Source organism: Nicotiana sylvestris, chromosome 8 (assembly GCF_000393655.2).
Source record: "Nicotiana sylvestris chromosome 8, ASM39365v2, whole genome shotgun sequence".
NCBI classification, from domain to species: Eukaryota; Viridiplantae; Streptophyta; class Magnoliopsida; order Solanales; family Solanaceae; genus Nicotiana; species Nicotiana sylvestris.
In genome coordinates, this window is record NC_091064.1 from 15,349,279 (window position 1) to 15,360,927 (window position 11,649).

General features: G+C 39.1%; 1 protein-coding gene across 1 annotated transcript; it reads left to right on the forward strand.

Annotated features, from left to right (window-relative positions):
* Positions 1 to 5,807: 5,807 nt before the first annotated feature.
* LOC138874718 (uncharacterized) lies at positions 5,808 to 10,864 on the forward strand. The gene is made up of 2 exons (XM_070153496.1): positions 5,808 to 5,997; positions 10,644 to 10,864. Exons 1-2 carry the CDS (start codon positions 5,808 to 5,810, stop codon positions 10,862 to 10,864), a joined length of 411 nt encoding a protein of 136 aa, XP_070009597.1.
* Positions 10,865 to 11,649: the final 785 nt, after the last annotated feature.

Sequence of the window (11,649 nt, forward strand, 5' to 3'; positions counted from 1 at the left end):
AAAGTGGGTTTAGAGATAACAAAACTTTGGTGGGATAATTTAGAGTTGCATAACCATAGTCAGCTGGAGTAGTTCGAGAGAATGCTCTAGTATATTATTGTAGTTGATCGAGAGATAATTATGATAGCCTATAACACTTAATCCTCATAGAGTATTACAGGGAGATTATAGCTGAAGAGTCGAGACATAAACTAGCAATTAGGGAAATCACTGCCCTAGACCTTTTTACCATTGAATTATCTTTGTTTTAGCTTATTGTTATTTTTAATAGTAGTGAAGTAGTTAAACAAAAGAACCCAGTCTTTATTGATCAAAAATCTTGCATCTAGAAATTGATTGAGTTGATAATAACATTGCAGAAAAGTGTAATAGATAAGTTAGTTCCTTGAGGATTCGATTTCGGACTTAAAATCGGATTATATTTGCAGCGACCGCTTTGTCTTTTAAAAGGCATAGTTGGGCGTTATCAAATTTTGGCGCTGTTGCCGGGGAACTAACGGTGTTACTTATTACAACTTAGAAGTAGTGTTAAAAATTATTAGTTCAAATCAATTTTCAAAGGTGTTAAAAAAATTTCATTGAAATTCTAACGTTTGAACTCTTGTGGAATTCAGGTGTATGCCTAGAAATTCTTCGAGGAATGGAGAACTGCTTGAAGGACTTTCAGACCCCGAGAAAACATTTAGGGCATTAAACCGTGCCAACAGGAGGATCCAACAATCACAACAAACACATCAGCTTGACTTTGACATGGGTGACATAGAGAACGTCAACGGAAACATCAGGGATGAGCAAGCTGACCCAAATGTTAGAGTGGTGGAACCTCTTGTGCCAGAAGCTGCACTTTATGATTGGGCTCAACCCACAGCTGACAACCTGGCAACTGCCATAGCTGTACACGCAATACAAGCGGAGACATTCCAGATCACCAACAACATACTGCATCTGCTGCAAAATAAGGGATTGTTCTCCGGGTCACACATTGAAGACCCTCAGCAACATTTGAATTTTTTTTGTCAATTTGTGTGACTCAAAGGCAGCCAAATGTGACCCCAGAAGCTATCAAGCTATTACTGTTCCCGTTCTCTGTGACTGGGGAAGCTCAGACTTGGATGAATTCGCTCCCAATCAATTCTATTGTCACATGGGAGGAATTAGTAAAGCAGTTTTTGAATAAGTTCTACCCACCCAACAAGACTGCAAGGCAGATTGATGAAATATTGCAATACAAGCAGCAGCCGATTGAGACCTTGCAAGAAACTTGGGAAAGATTTAAAGGGATGCTGGTGAAGTGTACTCTCCATGGCATTCCAGACCAGATGCTTGGCCAGAGATTCTATATGCGATTAGCTGACAATCTAAAGGCCAATGTGGATGCTTCAGCTGGAGGTGCATTTTTGAGTAAGACATTCACCGAGTGCAAGGTCCTTCTTGACAAGATGTCCCAGAATTAGGGATGGATGACTAGAGGTACAACACTGGCACCCATAGTGCATTCAGTACCCCTTGACCCAAATAATTCGCAGGCGGAGAACATGACCACACTTCTAACCCAGATGAGTATTTTGACAAAGAAGATAGATGAGATGGGTACCAAACGGGTGCATATTGTTGACACGACAAATGGAGGACTGTGTACACCATGTGTTAATCAGTCCTATGTGTGTTCATGGAGCGGAGAAGGTGAAAATCAAGGGGCAAGGGAAGATATGAATTGTGTTAACAACTTTGGGGGTCAGAGACAAGGAGGACAACAGTGGAGACCAGCACCAAATCAGCAATACAGACCTAACATGCCTCAGCCTGGGGGCATGCAAGCTCAAGGCCAAATGGTGCAATACCACCCGAGAGAACAAGGCTACCCACAGTAGAACCAACAACAGTTGACATATCAGCCACCTCCTCAACAACAAGATAACAACATTGTAGAGATCAGGGGGATGCTCCAGCAACTCATTAGAACAAACAGTAAGATGCAAGAAAAGTTGGCAGTACATGATTCAGCTATAAAGAACATCGAAACTCAGTTGGGGCAGTTGTCTATGGCTTTAAGCAATCGCCCCCAGGGAACATTGCCAGCAGATACAAATATTAACCCCAAGGAGCAAAACCTGAATCAGCTAATGGCAGTAAGTCTTCAGAATGGGAGAGATTTAGACAAAGAGTAGGAGGTTGCACAAGCCAGCAAGGAGAATACGCCAGCCACACCAATTCCACTAGAGGTAGATGAACCAACAAATCTGACTGAAGTGGTAGTTGAACAGGGTTAAGATGAAAAGGGTAAGGCTAAGGTAAATGAACAAGCTACAGAACAGGTGGTACCTTCTGTGCCACAGAACCCCAATAGAGAGAAGCCAGCAAGCAGTGCACAAAGGGTGATACCTGCACCATTCCCTTAGAGACTGGTAAAACAAAAGAAGGAAGATCAATACAAGAAATTCATGGAGATGCTGCGTCAATTCAGTTGAATATTCCTTTGATGGATGCCTTGAGGGAGATGTCAGGTTATGCAAAGATGATGAAAGACCTAATGTCACGGAAGTTTAATTTTCAGGATCTATCCACAGTAACTCTGACGTAGACCTGTAATGCGGTAGTGACCAGACCGATAACTCAAAAGATGTCTGACCCAGGTAGCTTCACTATTCCGTGCACGATTGGGAGTTACGCCTTTGCAAAGGCATTATGTGATTTGGGAGCCAGCATAAATTTGATGCTCTGGCTATATACATCAAACTGGGCATTGGCAGAGCTAGACCGACTTCAATGTTGCTGCAGCTGGCTGAACGCACGGTAAAAAGACCTACGGGGATTCTTGATGATGTATTGGTGCAAGTGGGGAAATTCGTGTTCCCTGCAGACTTTGTTATTCTGGATTATCAGGTATATGAGGAGATACCTATCATTTTAGGTAGGCCATTTTTGGCTACTGGGAGAGCCCTGGTTGATTGTGAGACTAGGGAATTAAACATGAGATTGAATGATGAAGAAGTCATATTCAATGTTTAGCAATCTATGAGGAGACACAGTGAATATGCGAATTGCTCTCTAATGGAGGCAGTGGATGTGATCCTGCAAGAAGATGATGTGGCCCTGACTGCTAAAGATCCATTGGAGGCATATTCGATAAATTTAGAAGAAATGGATGGTGAAGGGTTGGCTGAGTGGGTCATGTCACTTGAAGGCCGAGGATTCTGGAAAAGGGAACCTCAGTTCGAGTCCCTTGAGTTAGAAAAAAGGGCTACACCTCCAGCAAAACCATCGGTAGAGGAACCACCCAAGTTGGAGCTGAAGCCACTCCCAGCTCACCTCATGTACGTTTTCTTAGGCCTCGATTATACGTTGCCTATTATTATATCATTCGGTTTGTTAGATATGCAGGTAGAACAGCTCTTACAGGTACTGTAGGAAATCAAGACTGCCATTGGCTGGACTATGGCAGACATAAAGGGTATCAGCCCAGCCTTCTGTATGCACAAGATTCTCTTGGAAGAAGGGCACAAACCTTCCAGAGAACATCAATGAAGGCTGAAACTGAACATGAAGGAGGTGATAAAGAAGGAAGTGATCAAATGGTTAGATGCATGAATCATCTTCCCCCATCTCTGATAGCAATTGGGTCAGTCCTGTCCAATGTGTGCCGAAAAAGGGGGGAATGACTGTTGTGCAAAATGAGAACAATGAGTTGATCTCAACTCGTACAGTCACAGGATGGCGAATTTGCATGGATTATCAAAAATTGAACACAGCCACCCGGAAAGACCACTTCCCCTTGCCTTTCATTGACCAAATGTTAGACAGGCTGACCGGGCGCTCGCACTTCTATTTCTTGGATGGTTATTCGGGGTAAAATCAGATATCAATAGCCCCTAAAGATAGAGGGAAAACATCCTTCACTTGTCCATATGGCATCTTCGCCTTTCGGAGAATGCCTTTTGGGCTTTGCAATGCCCCATCAACATTTCAACAATGCATGTTAGCCATTTTCATAGACATGGTAGAGGATATTATGGAGGTATTTATGGATGATTTCTCCGTGGTGGGAGATTCATTCAGGACTATCTTCACAACTTAAGAAGAGTGCTTAAAAGATGTGTGGAGACAAATTTAGTGTTGAACTGGGAAAAGTGCCATTTTATGGTACATGAAGGGATAGTCCTGGGACATCGAGTGTCCAGTAATGGAATTGAGGTCGACCATGCCAAGGTTGATGTGATTGAAAAACTACCACCGCCCACTTCGGTCAAGGCAGTAAGAAGTTTCCTTGGGCACGCCGGGTTCTACAAGCGATTCATCAAAGATTTCTCCAAAATTGCTAACTCATTATGCAAACTCCTTGAAAAGGATCACCCCTTTGTGTTTTCTAATGAATGCAGGTTGGCATTTGAGGAACTGAAGAAAAGATTAGTGACTGCACCCATCATTGTTGCACCCAACTGGGAGCAACCATTTGAGCTCATGTGCGACGCCAGTGACTACGCCATAGGAGCAGTCTTGGGGCAGCGACAGGATAAACTGATGCACCCGATTTATTATGCAAGCAGAACGCTGAGCGGTGCACAACTCAATTACACTATGACGGAAAAGGAGATGTTGGCTCTTGTTTTTGCATTCGATAAAGGTCATATTTGATTGGCTCGAAAGTTATTGTTTACATTGACCATGCAGCAATTAGATGTCTGATAGAAAAGAAGGAGTCAAAGCCACACTTGATTCACTGGGTTCTTCTGTTACAAGAATTTGATCTGGAAATACGTGACCGGAAAGGGACAGAGAACCAAGTAGCTGACTACCTCTCAAGGTTGGAAGGAGCTGAAAAGAAAGTAGAGGTTGAGGATATAATAGATACATTCCCAGATGAACAATTACTAGCAATGACAATGGAGGAGGCACCTTGGTATGCTGATATTGCTAATTATTTAGCAAGTGGTATTGTACCTTATGAACTCTCCTCAATTCAAAAGAAAAAGTTCTTTTGTGATTGTCGACATTATTATTGGGATGAACCTCTATTGTTTAAAATATTTGTAGATAACATGATCCGGAGGTGTATCCTTGAGAAATATCAACATTCTATTTTGCAGGCTTGCCATGCTTCACCATATGGTGGACACTTTGGAGGGATTTGGACATCAGCTAAGGTGTTGGAGTCAGGCTTGTACTGGCCTACTCTATTAAAGGAAGCCCATGCTTGGGTTAAAAGACACGATGAATGCCAAAGAACTGGCAACATATCTCGTAGACACGAGATGCCAATGACCACAATTCAAGAGGTGGAGATTTTTGACATGTGGGGGATTGACTTCATGTGGCCATTCGTCAGCTCGTATGGTAACAAGTACATATTGATAGCAGTTGACTATGTCTCCAAGTGGGTCGAAGCAGTGGCTCTTCTGACCAATGATGCTAAGGGAGTACTAGGCTTTATAAAGAAGAACATTTTCACGCGTTTTGGTACCCCAAGAGCTATACTCAATGATGGCGGAACCCATTTCTGCAATACAGTATTTGCACGGCTGTTGAAAAAATATGGAGTTCATCATAAAGTTACCACCCCGTACCACCCACAATCGAGCGGGCAAGTTGAAGTGTCCAATAGGGAGATTAAAAGTGTCCTCACAAAAATAGTGAATGCAACAAGGACTGATTAGGCAAAGAAATTAGATTATGCATTGTGGGCATACCACACAGCCTTCAAAACCCCAATTGGGATGTCACCGTACAGGTTTCTATTTGGTAAGGCATGCCACCTCCCAGTTGAGCTAGAGCATAAAGCACTTTGGGCATTGAGGTAGTTGAACTTAGACATGGAGACAGTAGGCACTAACAGAGTCACGGGATTACATGAGCTCAAGGAATTCAGGTTCCACGCCTTTGAGAGTGCTAGATTATACAAAGAAAAGATGAAATTAATGCATGATAAGCACATCTTGGATCGAAACTTCAAACCCGGAGATCTAGTGTTGTTATACAACTCGAGATTGAGATTGTTCCCAGGTAAGTTATGTCACACCTCCTTTTTCCGCGCCCGCGAGGGGTGTAGGGAGTTTTCTCCAATTAAAGGACAGTCGAAACGGGATTTGTTTGTTTGTTTCAGAGTCGCGACTTGGGAATTTTAAGGTGTCCCAAGTCACCAATTTTAATCCCTGAATCGAGGAGAATATGACTCTGTTTATTATTCTGCGAACCAGAAATCCTGAGTAAGGAATTCTGTTAATCCGGAAGAAGGTGTTAGGCATTTCCGAATTCCGTGGTTCTAGCACGGTCGCTTAACTGTTTTTATTCTTGGCTTAATTATCTCGATTTTACATTTTTATTGCATGATTTTGTTACCGCTTCTGTTTAGATTGTTTATAATTAAAGACCCCTCTTCGAATCGAATCACACGTACGTGTATTCGTTTTATATATTATATTTTTTTTAACGTGAGAAATCGTGTCACGCGTACGTGTACACAATGATATTGATAATATATTTATTATAAAAATAATTATTATTATTTTTTCGAAATTGTGTTTAAAAATAAAATTAAGAACATTCGCCTTTCTTAAATAGTGAACCGCACATCTCGGGTTTTTATGAAATTAATAATGATATTCTCCGAGAAATCTCTTTTTAGTAAAAATTTGCTCGAAGTTGCGCGAACGCATAATCCGAATCGCCTTTAGAAGTATAATCAAGTCACGCGAACGCATCCTTAATTATGCAAATATTCTTGACAGTAATATAAATTCTCTACAAATGTTTATTGCATCCATCTATTTTTAAATGTAAGAGTCATGGAGAATCACCGATTGGGATGCCACCAAATTTCTTGACAAAGAATTCAAAATTTATTAGGCGTTGCTACAAGTCTTATTTTACGCGTATGAATTATATACCTCAAAACTATTCAAATTTTAAAGAATTAATGATATGAAAAAGAAACAAACAACATGTAACTAAAAATACTACCATTTTTATCGTGGATACAACATTAATATATCCAAAAATCGAATCGCATATAAAACTGGAAAAAGAATTAACTTGATAGACAAATTAATAGTTTCTGAAGAATTTTCATTGTTATATTTAATGCGAACTCTATTTCTACATATCCTTGACATAAAATGTTGCAATTCGTGCTTATAAATCCCATATCCTTTTCATATACTTGTTTTTAGTCCAAAGTTATAATTATTTAGTTAATTTTTGATTACGAAGATTGAGTTTGAGATAAATAAACCAATTCTTATTCTCTGCCTACGCGAATATTTGCAAACACTAACTCTATATTTTGTAAAAAATCATCGACATTATTTCATACATTAAAAGAAATGAGTTGATCGCGTTCCTAAAATAACTATGCCATTTGTTATTAAGAAAGAGAACTAATCTACCAATTGATTTAATAAGACGACATCATCTAGCCTTAAACAAAATTGGATATTTGACAAAATAAGCTAGTAATGTAATTTCTGGGTATTTCCGTACTATTCTTTACTTAGCTAACAATATCACAAGATTTAATTAATGGCCAATTTTCTGCAATGTTCCCTATCTCAACAATTTAAACAGTAAATGTCATCACTAGTCCTCAAAACATATAAGATTATCGTGGAATTTACTACTCCAGAAGGTTAATTAGTTAACAATTTATCATGTCAAGTATAATACTATATTAACCAACTAAAACAAAACTGAAACTTAAACTAATAAAATTTAAATGAGTAGAAGACATCCTTATAATTCCAAACTTCATTTACTTGCCATGTTGAAGCTTTTCATGACATGAATTTACAGATATGTACCTGATATTGGAAGCAAAAGAAAATGAAGATGAGAATCAGCAGCAGTAATAACAGTACAACAGCAACAACTGCCCAGCAACAGTAACAACCCAGTAACAGACCGGTGGAGTAGTAATCCCAAAAACAAAAGCTTTAAGCTTTGAATGAAACAACAACCATTAATACTAATTTCAAACAAAGAAAGAAAGCAGAAGATTTTTTAGTTTTTATTTTTATTTTGAAAGCTTAAATATTTTTCGGAATTTTTCTTTCTCTTAAATGTTCAGCCCTTTTTTTCTTCTCTCTTTTTCTTCTCAGATTCGTGTGTATTTTTTCTTGTCTGTTTTTTTTCTCTCTATCTGTCTCTTATCTTCTTCTTAAAATCTGATTTCAAGACTTCTACTTATAACCCATCCCATAAACCTTTCAATTAATTAAAATCCATACTTTTCTCTACCCAACCCATTATCTTCCCACTCATCCCCATTACATTAAATAAACATATCACACCACCCCATTATATTTTGTCCCCCATGCTTCACTTAAAATAATACAAGATTCCCCCCACTAAATTTTGTCTTGTCCCCCCTTTATATTAAATAACCATATCACAACCCACCCCATTTCATTTTGTCCCCCATGCTTCAAATAAACAATTACAAAATGTACAATTCCTAAACTACCCCTCCGACCCTTATTACAAATTACTATTTTACCCCCGAACGTACTACAAATTACCAAACTACCCCATCAGCTATAACACATCAATTAATCAAACTTAACCAAAATATAGACAATATGATTAATTTCTAACAATGTTCAAACAACAAATTTCATGAACATGATTTCTTCAATATTTCAACAATAAATCACATGAACATAAATTGAACAACAAAGAACAACTAAAATTTGATTGAACAATATTTTAGCAACAAACAATCCTATTTTCGGATTCAACAACAACAACAAACAAGTATATTTAGATTTCTAAATTCAATAATATTGAACTTAAAATCAACTCTAACAACATTACAACAAACAATTCCTATATTAAATTTAAACAAGATTATGAGACAAATTCAAGAAATAATCATAAGTGATAAACAAGAAATCAAACTATACAAATTTCGGATTCAAGAACAATCAAACAAAGTATGAACATGAATGAGTCTATTTTAACACAACAAACATGACGGATTAAATGATTAAATCAATATATTTCCTTTAACACAACTAAATTCTTTTTAGACAAATAACAAGATCGACGAATAAACAATTATGAACTTAAGCTTGAACTTAACAATATTAACAATTTCTAACAATACATAAACACATGAAACAAATTGAAGAAATAGTTAATTAAATTTCAATTTGAATCTAACAAACATCAAACTAACAAATATTCACTTAAACAATAATACAAACATGAAATAAACATGAAAACAACTAATTAAATTTCCATTTGAAATCTGAAAATTAATTCAACAAAACACATGAAGATTTCAAAACAAAAAATCAAATATCTATCGATTTTAGATTCGAAAACATCAAAACAAAATACGGACAAAATAAAATTCAAAATCTACTAACCGGATCGAAACGAAATATGTACAGACTGTTTTGACGAACCTCGAATGGGAATAAATTTGTCCGGGCTCAACGACGAACTCAACTTCCTTGTAAACTTGACGAACTCAAGACGAAGCTTGACGACCTCGGCTGAAACTCGACCAAACGAAATGGTGGCAGCAGCATAGCTGAAACAAAATAAGCTGCTCGTCGTGGCAACAACGCAGCAAAACAAGGCGGGTTTGGACGTAGCGAAGCAGGAGGAAAACGCTATGGTTTCAGAGAAGGGACTGAAGCAACACCAAGGAACGGACAGCAGCAGCCATGTGCGATGGAGGTCGAAGCTAAGGCAGCAGCTACCATGGGTGTCGAGCTTCAAGCTCGACGCCGGAGAAGACGAGACAGTAGCCATGGGGTCTGTTTGGATGTAGCAAAGCTGCTAGGCAGCGACTGAAGAAGATGAAGCAGCGGACGACGTCATATTTCGTGGTGGAGCTTTGGTGTTAAAGGATTGTGGTCGTTTGGGGTTATGTCCGGCGGTGAGGGGTTGTTCGGAGGTGACGAACGTGGAGTGGGGTTTGCTTGGAAGCTTGGCCGGCTGTGTGGGGGGGGGGAACAGCCATGGCTCTTTGAGGTTGGGGGGTCGTTTGGGGAGAAGACGAGAGAGAGAGGAGGGGTGGGGGCGGATGGGATTAATTTTTTAGGGTTTTCTTCTTCCCTTTTGTTTTTTTATTTGTTTTGTTTTGTAAAATGTAAGATAATAGGATGTTGGGTTATGGACTGGGTCGACCCAGTTCGAAATGGACTGGGTCGTTTGGGAAGATTGGGCCATTTTTTGGGCCTGTGGCTTGAAATCGAAGAAGAGGCCCAATTCCGACTTTCTTTATATTTTTGCTCTCTTTTCTTCTTTTATTTTTCTAAAACTAAATTATAAAAATACTTCAACTATTATTCAAGAACTAAATTAAGTTATAAAAGCGCATATTAACTCCCAATAACAATTAACGCACAATTAAGTAATAATTAAGCATAAAATTGTATATTTGGACATTAAATGCTAAAAATGCAAACGATGCCTATTTTTGTAATTTTTAATTTTTGTAAAACAAATTTAATTACTAACAATTGTAGAATTAAATCCTACATGCAAAATGCGACATATTTTTGTATTTTTTATTAATTTAGCAAATAAACACGCACAGACAAATACAAATAATTATTCAAAATATCACAAAATATCACAAAATTGCACACCAAAGAAAAATCATTTTATTTTTGAATTTTTTGGGAGTAATTCTCATATAGGGCAAAAATCACGTGCTTACAAGTTAAAGTCCCGATGGTCAAGACTCTTCAGAGTGGTGCAATTGTTCTTGAGTGGAGTTGTAAAGATTGAATCAGAAGACGGGACAAACAAGTTCACAGTAAATGGGCAAAGGTTGAAACATTACCTTGGCATGTCTGATGACAAAGGGGATAGAGTGGTAATCACTTTAGGAGAGCCCCAGTACGCGGATAAGGAGTGATGATCAAATGTTTGCATCGTACCACGACGTTAAATCAGGCGCTGTATGAGAGGCAACCCACGAGTGTGTTGATTAACTGTTCATGTAACTTACAAAAAAAAAAACACCCAGCACCGCGACTGCGGTGAACCCCGACAAACCGCGGTGGAAGGCAAACATTCTGCCTCGAATTTTTCTTCCCACCGCGACCGCGGTGGACCCGGTAAACCACGGTAAACCGTAAACTTTCTGCCTCAGATTTTAAAACCCACCGCGGCGGCAGTGGACCACGGTCGGTCCAGGTAATTTTAATTTTTTTTTCCGTTTTTTCTTCATTCTTTTCTTCCTCTTTTAATTTTACAACCCAAACCCCCCCCCTCTTAAACCCAAAACACGACCCCTCCCCCATATTTCGAATTTCTATCTCTCTAAACCCTAACCTCCCTAATTCCTCTCTTTTTCTTATTCTTCTTCTCCTTCACTCACACACCCCCATCTCCAATTCCTCTCCTCCTTCCCCCTTTAAGGTACAATGAGCTCCTCCAGGAAGAGACGAAACACCGGACCCTCCATCAGTGGACCGGGAAGCTCCTCATGATATAGGATCCAAGCCAGTGCACTTCAGTTCGATAGCACTCGGTTTGTCTCCAGCGCAGCGGAGAATAGGTACAACCAGAAAGCACCCAAGAAGCTACAACCAGAGGTACACATTGAAGAATGGCTTTGGAGGTGGAATGCCCCAATATGTTGAATGAGCTGCAGCGATGTCAGCTGGACATCTTCTTCGAGGTACCAGAGGAGACTTA

Coding starts and splice junctions, on each gene's coding strand:
- LOC138874718 (XM_070153496.1), top strand. CDS start 5,808: ATGGAGACAGTAGGCACTAACAGAGTCACGGGATTACATGAGCTCAAG. Junction 5,998..10,643: donor GAGATTGAGATTGTTCCCAG/GTAAGTTATGTC, acceptor ATTCTCATATAG/GGCAAAAATCACGTGCTTAC.